The following is a 14,513-nucleotide window of genomic DNA, read 5'->3' on the forward strand; positions in this document are numbered from 1 at the left end:
TAGTGGTTGCTATGGCAGATGCTGTGGTACCCAGGTGGTTGCTTTAGTGTTTCAGGTGGTTGCTCAGGTTTAGCCAAATAAGTGCAATAATTACCTCATGTGGTTGGTGAGGGTTTGTATCATTATATTAGTGAATTTGTATCATCATGACATTTAAAGGTAAGGGTGCACCAGTTTATGAACCTAATTTATTTGTATAAATAAAAAAATCTATTTAGCCTATTGCTGAAGAACAAACTCAGCAGAGCTCAGAACATTATTGATTTATTCATTTATTGCTTAGGCCATGCATTTTATAATACTAATTTCATAGTAAAAGTTAAGATGCATCAATTCAGATTTCAGATAAGATACGTATCCAACTTAGGAGCACATATGAAACTGAATTAAATCTGATTTTTAAAAAAGCTCTGTGGGTGCAACAAGGGGTGCAACTTAAAAAAGGTGTCCACAAGCATTTGGACATATAGGCTACGTTCACATTAAAAGCCACATGTTCACATAGCCATGAAAATATCAGATCTGAGCCACATTGAGCAAAAAATCAGATTTGAGTCACTTCAGCCTGGTAATGTGAACATAGCATTAGTGTACATCTGGAAATGTATAATCAATTCGCTCAGTAGAAATAAACAAATTAAATGTGATTATTTTTGCATAAAAAATCAATTTCATTTACATATAAACTATATTTCAATACCAAAATCAAAATGAATATTAACAAATATTTACAAATCAAAAAGCTTTAAAGGGAGACTTACCAGTGATATGGGCTTAATTCTGGGACTTCGGGACTAATGGGACTTTATTCTGAACTAATACAGACAGGTTATAATGTTCTCTTTAAGATCATTGATTAACGAAGTGAACATTCCTGTGCCTAAATAATCCTTTATATATTTATTTATTTGGTACTTTCTTTAATCAGTGATTGATTGATTTATGTATGTTTTGTATTTGGTTTAAAGTGGTGAGCAGCTGGCCTGTTCTGATCAAGAACCATTTATGTATTTGTTTGTTTGTTTGTTTGTTTGTTTGATGTGAAGAAGATTTAGTTATGCACCGATGAGCCACAGTTAAATTAAAGAAAATAATTCTCATTTATGTTGAACAGGAGTGATGATCAGTGGAGCTGAATTTTTACCTTCATCATTAAGCCTGGGGTTGAAGAATGGATAGAGTTTCTTAGTGAAAGACTGAGCAGTGAAAGAGTAGATATGAGATCTGACCTCAACATCATAGAAGGAGACCAGACCCTCCTCATAATCCACAAACACCCCCACCTTCTGGGGAGCCTGTTTCAACCAGAGGAGGACAGAAGGAGATTCCAGAGCTTTATATTCAGTTTTATTCCTCAACCGCACAGTCCAGTATCCATCCTCAGGACTCAGTGTAATCCTTCCCTTCCTGTTGCTGGACTCTCTGGTCACTCCTAAATACCAATCAGTCTTCTCACTGACCTGAACCTCATAGTAAAATCTCCCTGAGGAGAAACCCTCCTTTCCCAGAACACAGACACAAGGATCAAATCTCTCTGGGTTATCAGCGAGTTTATGTCGCTTGTCTCCATGTTTAACCTGTTTTCCATCATCAGACAGGATGAGATCAGGATTTGCTGTATCAGGATTCAGAGTCACGTCCACTGAGAGAGAAACACAGTTTAAACCCATTTTAATCAACATACTGTAAGAAATAGAGAATCATACATACTGAATCATGTGATCAGTGAAAGCCCCACCCACCTGCATACTGCTGAATTCTCTTCAGTTCTGTTTGGAAAATAATAAAGATTATTAGATTCTGAATTCAGGATTATTAAAAACCTGAACAGTAAACACTTACCACTCTTACCAATCTTCTCCATCTCCTGTGTGAGATGTTTCTGAAGCTGAGACAGAGCTCTCCTCAGACTCTCCACACTCAGAGGAGTGTTAACACTGACGTCAGTCCAGTTCTTGGTGTGTGGGGGTCTGCAGAGGGACGGGTAAATCTACAGTACAGCAGGAGAGAGGAGAAACCCCTCAGCATGGGCAGTGCTGTCCTGTGATGGACTGCATTACTATTGAGAAACAGAGGGACTCTGACCTGTAGGAGGTGGAGGTGGTCCTCAGTGTGGGAGATCTGCTCCAGCTCAGTGTCTCTCCTCTTTAGCTCAGTGATTTCCTGCTCCAGCTCTTTAATCAGCTCTTCAGCCTGCCTCTCTGCTGCTTTCTGCTTCTCCTCCATCACCTCCAGCAGCTCAGCCTGGCTTCTCTCAATGCAGCGCACCAGAGCCCTGAAGATCTCCACACTGTCTGCTTCCTCCTTCTCTCTGATTTTCTAACAGGAGACAACAATAAGAACAATAACACTGTTTAAAGAGCAGCTTTCATATTTAAAATGAGTTTAAACGCTATAGAATCTCACTTTATTGAGTTCTACAGAGTGTTTGATCTGCTTGATCTTCTTCAGTCTCTCCTGGATCATCTGCTGAACTTCTGTCTGTGTCTTCTCCAGCTGAATCTGTGATAAAGAGACACATTATGATCAGTTATTCTTAGGAAAAATAGGAGAATAGTAAAATTAGTGTTAATAATTCTCTGTCTAAACATCTCTCACCTTCTTCTCTCCACTCTCCTCCTCTATAGGAACAGTGCTGTGAGTCCGGTGGTCTCCCTCAGTGCAGAACTGACACACACACGTCTGGTCGTCTCTACAGAACAGCTCCAGGGGTCTCTCATGTTTCTGGCAGATGTAGTCCTCCAGGTTCTCCACAGGATCCATCAGCTTGTGTTTCTTATATTTGGGTGTAGTTTTATGAGGCATCAGATGAGAGTCACAGAAAGAGACGCCACAGTCCAGACAGGACTTTACAGCCTCCAGCTTCTCCTCACTACAATAGACACACAGCACCTTCTTAGATTTGGAGGTACATTTCTCTGGAGCTCTGCTGGACTTCTCCTGAACTGACTTCTTAAACTCAGGAGCCAGTCCAGAGATGAAGGTGTTCACACGGAGCTCAGGCCTTTTGGAGAATTCTTCTTTACAGACTGGACACTGGCAGTGTGAGCTGCTGTTCCAGCACTTTCTGAGACAGACCATGCAGAAGTTGTGTCCACATGCAGTAGAGACTGGATCAGTGAACACATCCAGACAGATAGAGCACTGGAGCTGATCTTCAGACAGGAGACTGCTGGAGGAAGCCATGACTGACTGAGGAGACACAGAGAAGCAGCATGAAGGTGATCTGAGAGCACAGAGATAATTTCAGAGTAATTCTTAGTCAGTGAATGAAAACAGTTCCACACTTTTCACCATCAAACCCATCCAGCTGCTGATCATCTCCACATTCCAGCTGTTAAAGCTGAACTCTGAGACTGAACTAAAGTGAACAGCTTGAGCTAGAGAACAGAAGTGAGCGTCTTACAGCAGTTTAAACACGTAGAAGAGCAGTGAATGTAAAAAAATTAGCTGAACAGAAGGAAGCAGAAACAGGAGGAAGATTAAGAGGCATTACTATGGCATCATGTTTTACTGCCAATAGTCGAGAGTGAAGTTTTTGAATGTAAGAGGATATTTCATGCAGCGCTCACGGATTTTATTTGCTCACGTGTAAAACATAGCTCACACAAATTTAGTAAATATATGTAGATAATAAGTCCTCTGGTATTCCCTGCCACAGTTAAGCGTTAGCTTAAAGCTAGCATTTTTCTAATCATTAAGCTTAAATACTCTCATGATTTAGAGGATCTAGTGATGTTTAGGAGGAAAATGTACACAGAATAAAACGCACAGTGTTCTGAACAGATTTATTTACCACAGAATGTGATAGAGGTGAGTTTCTGAGAACTTTGAGACACTTAGAAGCCATACAAGGACTACAGAATGACGCACGACTTCAGTGGTCTATTTACCTGGTCAAATCTTGTTGCCACTTCTGATTGGCTGGAGACTTTAAGCAACTTTGTTGCAGTAAAAATCGCTCCGCGAGCACACAGGGAGGAGTTAAATTCGCGCACTCATTCTCGAGAGTTATATATCTGAGAGCGCGCGCGCAGTTTCGTACAAGAGGAGAGTTAATCTGAGAGAGAGCATGGTAAATTTGTGAGAGCGCACCTATATTTTACACGTGAGCAAATAAAATCTGTGAGCGCTGCATGAAACAGACTCTTACATTCAAAAACTTCACTCTCGACTATTGGCAGTAAAACGACGCCATACATTACCAGCTTCACTTCTTCTCCCTCGTCCAGGTGTTTCTGCTCCTTCAGAGTTTACCTGTGGAGTTTACCTGACTGAAAGAGCTTCAAATGAGAGATTATGTACTGCTGAAAGAAGGAGCTCAATTCTGTTTATCAAGCAGCTTCGCTTAACTTTCGTTTCTCCTCAGTGACGTCACGAGGCCACGCCCACCACCTCATGAGGATGGGTTGATGCACCTCCATGTTTTAACCATCAGGTGGAGCCTGAACTTCACCAACTGAATTAAAGCAGTGTTACAGTATGCAGCTCTAAACAATATATCAAATAAATCAATAATCATTCATCATTTAGTAAATATATGTAGATAATTAAACTTCATTAATAACTTAAGTGAATCAGTTTTACAGTAGATTATAATTTTAAAGTTCTGCTGGTTTTATGAGAATCTGATCTAATAAAAATCTCTTAATGGAATTAAACTAAATGATCAAAGTTTTGAGAGATAAATAATGAGCTCATCCTTTGTAAGAAGGTGTTTTATTGATAGTTTTGAAGAGTTTGGGTGTTTAGGTTTTATCCAGTAATGTTCTGGTGGAGATCTCTAGTCAGACTCTTGTCAGAACAGCTTGTAAAATGAAGTATTGATGAATTCAGTCACAGTTCAATCATTACTCTCTAAATAAACTCTCTGCTTCTTGTGTTCAGATCTCATTCTCTCAGTGTTTGTTCTACTGGTCGGTTCATGCTGGGAAAAGGTGTGTTAGATAAAGAGAGGGTTCTAGATAGGAGAACACAGCAGGTAAGAAGTTCAGAGAGTGTACAGCAGATTATAATGTATCTAAATAGAATGGGACATTGTGTAAGAACTGGTTGTTAGAAGGTAAAAGCTGAAGGTCTAAAGTTTGGATGATGGATGTGATGATGGACAGCAGCATCTGGAGATGAGGTATCTTCTTCACTGGTAATATGCTTTTTGTAGCTCAGTTATGTCTGTGGATCTGTGGATGGCCCCAACAGAAGATCAAAGATGTTGAGGTGAGGAAGCTCTCATAGATCATGGAGTTTCAGAAGATCAGAGGAAATGATAAGAACATCTGCTGAAGAAGATACAGACTGTCACTTTCAGAAGCAGCATCATGATGGAATAAGTCAGAGCTGTTCTGGTCCAGAGGAGGAGGAGCTAAACTGAAGGAGCAGGAAAGCTCTCTGCAGATGTGATGAGTGGGGCTGAGGCAGGGTTGCCAGGTCCAAGAAAAATATCCCAAAAACCCAAAATCAGTCTAAAACCCGCCCTTCAGAAGCTTAATCTAGCCCAAAATATCTGTCTGTCACACATTTGAAGCAAATGGCAAAATAACTATGAGTGAACAACTTAGTATTTAGTTTATATGGGATTTATTATCAGTATTGCTATTTATCTTAAAGTAATTAATAATATTGTAACATAAGTGTTTTATTTGTTGTTTTATAACAGTTTTATATCCCAGTCAAGAATATTTAATAGTAATATAATTAGCAAAAAAAAAAAAAGAGGAACTTTTTTTTCCTTATTTTTTTCTGTTTTTGCCCCTCTTGAACTGTTTTCTACGGTGGCCGAGAAAGCCCAACGCAGTGCAAATTGAAAAGCGCTGCAAAAGCACAAAACACATCCATCAAAATTACAACACAGGCGCAGCAAATAGAAAAACGCGCTGCAAATAGAACCACAACACAACGGAAGTGAGTCACAACACAACGGAATTTTCCCGGGGGACCTTAAAAGATACTGTACCAGCTAAGCTGCGTCTTCAGTAACGTCTCGGACTTCACTATGTGTACAAAGGACAATAAGTGGCAAACAAGGCGTTTTGTGAAGCAGAACTTTTAATAATATGCACACAACCGTGGCAATCACAGGTAATAAACATTACTTACTTTTCAGAAGCTTGTTTGCCACTTATTGTCCTTTGTATACAGCTGGTACAGCATCTTTTAAGGTCCCCCGGGAAAATTCCGTTGTGTTGTGACTCACTTCCGTTGTGTTGTGGTTCTATTTGCAGCGCGTTTTTCTTTTTGCAGCGCGTTTTTCTTTTTGCAGCGCGTTTTTCTTTTTGCAGCGCGTTTTTCTATTTGCTGCGCCTGTGTTGTAATTTTGATGGATGTGTTTTGTGCTTTTGCAGCGCTTTTCAATTTGCACTGCGCTGGGCTTTCTCGGCCACCGTAGTTTTCTCTCCTCTTTAACAGTTTTTTAATCGCCTTGTGATTTCTGGTTACATTGTGAATTTCTCTCTCTCTCTCTCTCTCTCTCTCTCTCTCTCTCTCTCTCTGTATGGGAGGTAAATCCTGCCAAAAATAAAACTGAAATGAAAACACTAAAATGAAAAATGCAAATACTGTTTTGCGCTTTCTATTTCCAAACGTGGGAAAATATTGTAAAATAAAATTAAATCACTTCATTTGCAATAATTTTTTTTTTCAATTTAGCATGAGTTATATGTGACAAAAAATAAAAAAAAATTATTAAAAGGGCTTTTTGCCATTTCATTTTCATTACAATACAGGTATTTTACAGTCAAATCTAAAATGAAAAAGCTAATTGTAAAAAAATAAAATAAAAGCTTCACTTTGGCCTTGCCTTTTCGAGATGTACTGCATAATAAATGTAAAAAAAAAAATTTTACTTAGTAAAAATAAAATCTAAATGCAATGGTAACATTTTTCTTTATAAGTCATTGCAGTGGGTTACATCCCATAGTTATGTTCTCCTGGTTCTTACTGTTGTAAATCAGAGAAGATTGATTTTTAGTGTGGATTTTACACCTTTCCCCACCGTGTTGACGTAACATTCAAGGCAACACCCACTTTTTTTTTTTTTTTTGGCGACTGCCTAATTTTAAAACTAGCCCCCCGAAAAAGCACCCGCCACCCCTGAATTTTCACCCGCGATTTTTAAACAAGGCCAATTTGACGGGAAAACCGCAAACCTGGCAACTCTGAGCTGAAGGAACTAAGATCTGAGATCAAGTCTGATCTGCAGGAGAGAGAGAGAGAGAGAGAGAGAGAGAAAGAGAGAGCGAGAGACCTGAAAAGAGATAAAGAAGAACCACAAAGAGTCTGATGATACTAAACCTGAGTAATGATCAATAATCAATACCCAAACCCCCAACTGAACCGCTCACAACGTTCTCCCACTTCATACATTAATCACCAACTAATACATTCATCACCAAACTCAACAGCAGATTCAGCATCACAGCACAGCGTCCTCCTATCATCTACTGGTGATTACTGCACTGCACTGGAGCATCATCACAACCTTCAGGAACCTGCTGACGGTGATTATCTACTGTAGTAAACTTTACAGTACGAATACAGTAGAGTTTAGATTCTCTGCCCGACCCGATACCCAAGAAAATGCTCTGTGAGGTAATTGTGTGTTTTTAATGCTATTTTTATTTTTTATAAAGATATGGCGTGATAATCACAATATAGCAAAGTAACAAATCAAACTGTGCTTTAAATAAAAAAGTTGCACTAGTTAGAATGTTATAATCACGCAGCTCTGGGTCTCACGCACACGTGAGCTCCTCTATTTGTTGCATTACGCACTTGACTCACAGCACTCTGTGTATCTGTTCTTAATAAACATTTTTATTAAATAATAGATCTATGCTTCTTCAGTGTTGCAATGTTAATTAACATCATTCTGAACAGATTTATATTATTGAAACAGCCTGAAAATTATTTAAAAAGCTCAGTTTTAACGCTTTACTTACTAAAAAAATGTGGAGTTTAAATCGGGGCTCGGGCTCATAATGACAGTTTATGGGTCGGGTTGGAACGGGCTGGATATTTTGGGCCCGATCTAAACTCTAGCATACAGTACATTTAATACACAATTCTATATTTTTTACATTTTAAAACATTTATTAAGTATTAAACTGTTTTTCTGATACCACATACATGAACTTTTATATTAAAATCAGTAAGCAATGCACACTATGTAAATAAATGTTAATATATTTTAAACATGGTTTTTATCAGCACCAAAACCGGTTCATCTATAGTGTCACTCAATGGACCATATGAACAATCTTTATATTTAAGAGTGAAAATGAGCAAAAAATTTATCTCAGCCAAATAAAACAGCACCAAGAGAGTGAAAGCAGCAAAGACATCTATTGTACAAAACCGATTTTGGGGTGTTTGAGGGTTTTTGTGTGTTTAATACTGAATCTGAGCTGAAACACAGTGTGTACTGAACTTCTGCTAAATCTGAGATCCAGACTTTACTGGTTAGAAGATCCTAAAGAGATAAAAAAAGACCAGAGATAAAGCTAATTAGTACCTAAAAAAACAAGAATAAAAGAAGTAGATAGTAAAAAATACCACTTTACTAAAAGTAAATTAAATATTAACAAAAACAAATTGAACAATTAACAAAGAAATTAAGATATTACCTAAAAGTATTTTTTATTCTATTTAGATTTATATTAATTCACTGGTGAACTTTAGCTAAAAGCAGATTTCCCCAGTTGACTCTTGATACCTGTTTATTTCAATATTGATTAAAACACATTCAGAAATTATTAAACATCTAATAAACATTTAGATTCATTAAACATATTAAATATAATAAAACACCACAGACCTGCAGATCTCACAGTTTATTCAGGAATGATTTAATACAGAAAATAAAAGGTGAACATCACCGACATAATGAACAAAAACTTAACACAACGATCTTTAAAACAGATATAAAGAGAATATTGATAATATTTTATTAAAATATTAATTTGTTAAACTGAAACTGACTGAATTTATTTATCTACAATCTGATTTTTAATTCTGACTCAACAAATTAGATTCTGATCGAGTAAATAAACAATAAATCTCATTCATAATGTTGAACAGGAGTGATGATCAGTGAAGCTGAATTTTTACCTCCTTCATTGAGCTCAGGACTGAAGTACGGATAGAGTTTCTCAGTGAAAGACTGACCAGTGAAAGAGTAGATATGAGATCTGACCTCAACATCATAGAAGGAGACCAGACCCTCCTCATAATCCACAAACACCCCCACCTTCTGGGGAGCCTGTTTCAACAAGAGGGGGACAGGAAAAGATTCTGCAGCCTCATATTCAGTTTTATTCCTCAGTAATATTCTCCAGTATCCATCCTCTGGACTCAGTGTAATCTCTCCCTTCCTGTTGCTGGACTCACTGGTCACTCCTAAATCCCACCAAGTCTTCCCACTGACCTGAACCTCATAGTAAAATCTCCCTGAGGAGAAACCTTCCTTTCCCAGAACACAGGTAGCACGACTAAATCTCTGTGGATTATCAGGGAGTTTCTGTCGTTTGTCTCCAAGTTTAACTTGTTTTCCATCATCAGACAGGATGAGTTTAGGATTTGCTGTATCAGGATCCAGAGTCACGTCCACTGAGAGAGAAACACAGTTTAAACCCATTTTAATCAACATACTGTAATAAATAGAGAATCATACAGACTGAATCATGTGATCAGTGAAAGCCCCACCCACCTGCATACTGCTGAATTCTCTTCAGTTCTGTTTGGAAAAGAATAAAGACTATTAGATTCTAAATTCAGGATTATTAAAAACCTGAACAGTAAACACTTACCACTCTTATCAATCTTCCCCATCTCCTGTGTGAGATGTTCCTGAAGCTGAGACAGAGCTCTCCTCAGACTCTCCACACTCAGAGGAGTGTTAACACTGACGTCAGTCCAGTTCTTGGTGTGTGGGGGTCTGCAGAGGGACGGGTAAATCTACAGTACAGCAGGAGAGAGGAGAAACCCCTCAGCATGGGCAGTGCTGTCCTGTGATGGACTGCATTACTATTGAGAAACAGAGGGACTCTGACCTGTAGGAGGTGGAGGTGGTCCTCAGTGTGGGAGATCTGCTCCAGCTCAGTGTCTCTCCTCTTTAGCTCAGTGATTTCCTGCTCCAGCTCTTTAATCAGCTCTTCAGCCTGCCTCTCTGCTGCTTTCTGCTTCTCCTCCATCACCTCCAGCAGCTCAGCCTGGCTTCTCTCAATGCAGCGCACCAGAGCCCTGAAGATCTCCACACTGTCTGCTTCCTCCTTCTCTCTGATTTTCTAACAGTAGACAACAATAAGAACAATAACACTGTTTAAAGAGCAGCTTTCATATTTAAAATGAGTTTAAACGCTTTAAAATCTCACTTTATTGAGTTCTACAGAGTGTTTGATCTCCTGGATCTTCTTCAGTCTCTCCTGGATCATCTGCTGAACTTCTGTCTGTGTCTTCTCCAGCTGAGTCTGTGATAAAGAGACACATTATGATCAGTTATTCTTAGGAAAAATAGGAGAATAGTAAAATTACTGTTAATAACTCTCTGTCTAAACATCTCTCACCTTCTTCTCTCCACTCTCCTCCTCTATAGGAACAGTGCTGTGAGTCCGGTGGTCTCCCTCAGTGCAGAACTGACACACACACGTCTGGTCGTCTCTACAGAACAGCTCCAGGGGTCTCTCATGTTTCTGGCAGATGTAGTCCTCCAGGTTCTCCACAGGATCCATCAGCTTGTGTTTCTTATATTTGAGTGTAGTTTTATGAAGTGATAAATGAGAGTCACAGAAAGAGACGCCACAGTCCAGACAGGACTTTACAGCCTCCAGCTTCTCCTCACAGCAGGAGTCACACTGAACCTTCTTAGATTTGGAGGAACGTTTCTCTGGAGCTCTGCTGGACTTCTCCTGAACTGACTTCTTGAACTGAGCAGCCAGTCCAGAGATGAAGGTGTTTATAGACAGTTCAGGTCTTTGGGGGAATTCTCTCTTACAGACTGGACACTGGCAGTGTGAGCTGCTGTTCCAGCACTTTCTGAGACAGACCATGCAGAAGTTGTGTCCACATGGAGTAGAGACTGGATCAGTGAACACATCCAGACAGATAGAGCACTGGAGCTGATCTTCAGACAGGAGACTGCTGGAGGAAGCCATGACTGACTGAGGAGACACAGAGAAGCAGCATGAAGGTGATCTGAGAGCACAGAGATCATTTTAGAATAATTCTTAGTCAGTGAATGAAAACAGTTTCACACTTTTCACCATCAAACCCATCCAGCTGCTGATCATCTCCACATTCCAGCTGTTAAAGCTGAACTCTGGGACTGAACTAAAGTGAACAGCTTGAGCTGGAGAACAGAAGTGAGCGTCTTACAGCAGTTTAAACACCTTCATAAAAATGATGAAACTAGAAGAGCGGTGAATGTTAGAAATGAGCTGAACAGGAAGGATCTCCAGCAGAAACAGGAGGAAGATTAAGAGGCATTACTATGGCGTTGTTTTACTGCCAATAGTCGAGAGCGGAGTTTTTGAATGTAAGAGTCTGTTTCATGCAGCGCTCACGGATTTTATTTGCTCACGTGTAAAATATAGGTGTGCTCTCACAAATTTACCATGCTCTCTCTCAGATTAACTCTCCTCTTGTACGAAACTGCGCACACGCTCTCAGACAATATCATCAATGTGTACCATCTATCTGCTCTTAATGTTATGAGAGTGCGCACTCAACTTCCCCCTGTGTGCTCACGGAGCGCTTCCTGCTCGAGCGCAGAGATTTTTACTGCAACAAAGCTGCTAAAAGTCTCCAGCCAATCAGAAGTGGCAACAGGATTTGACCAGTTAAATAGACCACTGAAGTCGTGCTTCATTCTGTAGTTCTCTATGAAGAAAATAAATGGGCTTTTCAAAAACTCGCCTCTATCACATTCTGTGGTAAATAAATCTGTTCAGAACTCTGTACGTTTTATTCTGTGTACATTTTCCTCCTAAACATCACGAGATTGTTTAAGAGTTATAATGAGAAAAAAATGCTAGCTTTAAGCTAATGCTACAGCGCACGGAACTGACATCCCAGCGCAGCTGCAGAGATCGGCAGGGGACTCTTTTCAGCGCAACACCAGCAAACTCCAACCCAGCACAAACACTAACCCAGCAGCACACAGTAACTCTAGAACAGCTTTAAATACTGTAGCACGTTTTACCATTTATCGTCTTTTTAATTCGGTGAATTAAATTAGAGATGTTTGGTGTTTCTGTTTCTGGTTTGTTGTTTTGGTACATTAAGCCACGTTAAGATTCATCCTTTCCTTTACTTTCCTTATGGAAAAAAACTCACATTAAGCCATTCTACATGTTTTACAGGACAAGTGTTTTAGACTCTGTAGTTCTTCAGTTAGCTGGGTTAGCTCTGTGGTTCTGGAGTAACTCTGTCCTGCTAGTTTTACTGCTGTAACACACAGCTCGCCTCAGTGAGGGCAGTTAGTTAGTTGATTAGTTGTTAGTTGATAATTTGGGTCATGTGTTTAGTATGTAATTATTATAAACTAATGACCGTAATTAAATACTAAACCCACGGGGAAGCGCTGCTCCTGAACTGAGAACCACTTTCTCTTACTATCTGCTTTTTAAAGCTCTAAGACAGGCTACACTGCTCAACATCACCATACTGATAGAGTTTTCACCTGTTTAAATACTTTAATGATCCTCTGTGAAGAAGAAGAATAGTGCAAAACGCGATCCGACCGGAGTTCGCTGGTGTACTGCAGAATCGAGTACTCTGGCATTTCCTGCCACAGTTAAGCGTTAGCTTAAAGCTAGCATTTTTTCTCATTACAACTCTTAAACGATCTCATAATTCAGAGGATCTAGTGATGTATAGGAGGAAAATGTACACAGAATAAAACGTACAGAGTTCTGAACAGATTTATTTACCACAGAATGTGATAGAGGTGAGTTTTTGAGAACTTTGAGACACTTATAAGCCATACGAGAACTACAGAATGACGCACGACCTCAGCGGTCTATTTAACTGGTCAAATCCTTTTGCCACTTCTGATTGGCTGGAGACTTTTGGTAGCTTTGTTGCAGTAAAAATCGCTCCGCGCGCACACAGGGGGAAGTTAAGTGCGCGCGCTCTCTGAAAACATTAAGAGCAGAGAGATGGTACACGAGAATGATATATCTGAGAGCGCGCGATGTTTCGTACAAGAGGAGAGTTAATCTGAGAGAGAGCATGGTAAATTGGTGAGAGCGCACCTATATTTTACACGTGAGCAAATAAAATCCGTGAGCGCTGCATGAAACAGACTCTTACATTCAAAAACTTCACTCTCGACTATTGGCAGTAAAACAACGCCATACATTACCAGCTTCACTTCTTCTCCCTCGTCCAGGTGTTTCTGCTCCTTCAGAGTTCACCTGTGGAGTTTACCTGACTGAAAGAGCTTCAAATGAGAGATTATGTCCTGCTGAAAGAATGAGCTCAATTCTGTTTATCAAGCAGCTTCGCTTAACTCTCGTTTCTCCTCAGTGACGTCACGAGGCCACGCCCACCACATCATGAGGATGGGTTGATGCACCTCCATGTTTTAACCATCAGGTGGAGCCTGAACTTCACCAACTGAATTAAAGCAGTGTTACAGTATGCAGCTCTAATCAATATATCAAATAAATCAATAATCATTCATCATTTAGTAAATATATGTAGATAATTAAACACAACTGAATTAAAGCAGTGTTACAGTATGCAGCTCTAATCAATATATCAAATAAATCAATAATCATTCATCATTTAGTAAATATATGTAGATAATTAAACACAATCTCAGTAGAACAGTTTTATAGTAGATACAAATACAAAATGAAACTAAAATATGATGAAAGTTTGGAGAGATATATAATGAGGTCATCTGTTGTAAGAAGGTGTTTTATTGATAGTTCTGAAAATTCGTGTTTAGTTTCTTTCTGTCATCCAGAAAATAAGTGGTGCTTGACATAATGTTGCTTAGTGGTTGCTATGGTAGATGCTGTGGTACCCAGGTGGTTGCTTTAGTGTTTCAGGTGGTTGCTCAGCTTTAGCCAACTAATTGCAATAATTACCTCATGTGGTTGGTGAGGGTTTGTATCATTATATTAGTGAATTTGTATCATCATGACATTTAAAGGTAAGGCTGCACCAGTTTATGAACCCAATTTATTTGTATAAATAAAAAATCTATTTAGCCTATTGCTGAAGAACAAACTCAGCAGAGCTCAGAACATTATTAATTTATTAATTTATTGCTTAGGTCATGCATTTAATAATACTAATTTAATAATAAAATTTAAGACGCATCAATTCAGATTTGACGTATCCGACTTATGAAACTGACTAAAATCTGATTTTTATAAAAGCTGTGTGGGTGCAACAAGGGGTGCAACTTAAAAAAGGTGTCCACAAACATTTGGACATATAGGCTACGTTCACATTAAAAGCCACATGTTCACATAGCCATGAAAATATCAGATCTGAGCCACATTGAG

The 14,513-nt window shown here is 39.1% G+C and overlaps 3 protein-coding genes across 3 annotated transcripts in view; 1 reads left to right on the forward strand and 2 right to left on the reverse strand.

Annotated features, from left to right (window-relative positions):
* LOC125803775 (E3 ubiquitin-protein ligase TRIM39-like) overlaps window positions 1–14,513 on the forward strand; it is a 109,098-nt gene that overhangs the window by 58,275 nt on the left and 36,310 nt on the right. The gene's annotated exons all lie outside the window — the stretch shown is intronic.
* Window positions 733–3,529, reverse strand: LOC125803782 (E3 ubiquitin-protein ligase TRIM39-like). The gene is made up of 6 exons (XM_049481981.1): window positions 2,599–3,529; window positions 2,407–2,502; window positions 2,086–2,319; window positions 1,843–1,990; window positions 1,743–1,769; window positions 733–1,642 (listed from the first exon to the last, which is right to left on the reverse strand). The coding sequence occupies exons 1-6, from the start codon at window positions 3,184–3,186 to the stop codon at window positions 1,098–1,100; spliced, it is 1,638 nt and encodes a 545-aa protein (XP_049337938.1). The 5' UTR covers window positions 3,187–3,529; the 3' UTR covers window positions 733–1,097.
* On the reverse strand, window positions 9,041–11,531 carry LOC125803778 (E3 ubiquitin-protein ligase TRIM39-like). The gene is made up of 6 exons (XM_049481976.1): window positions 10,560–11,531; window positions 10,368–10,463; window positions 10,047–10,280; window positions 9,804–9,951; window positions 9,704–9,730; window positions 9,041–9,603 (listed from the first exon to the last, which is right to left on the reverse strand). Exons 1-6 carry the CDS (start codon window positions 11,145–11,147, stop codon window positions 9,056–9,058), a joined length of 1,641 nt encoding a protein of 546 aa, XP_049337933.1. The 5' UTR covers window positions 11,148–11,531; the 3' UTR covers window positions 9,041–9,055.

This window comes from Astyanax mexicanus, chromosome 8, assembly GCF_023375975.1.
Source record: "Astyanax mexicanus isolate ESR-SI-001 chromosome 8, AstMex3_surface, whole genome shotgun sequence".
Lineage (NCBI taxonomy): Eukaryota > Metazoa > Chordata > Actinopteri > Characiformes > Acestrorhamphidae > Astyanax > Astyanax mexicanus.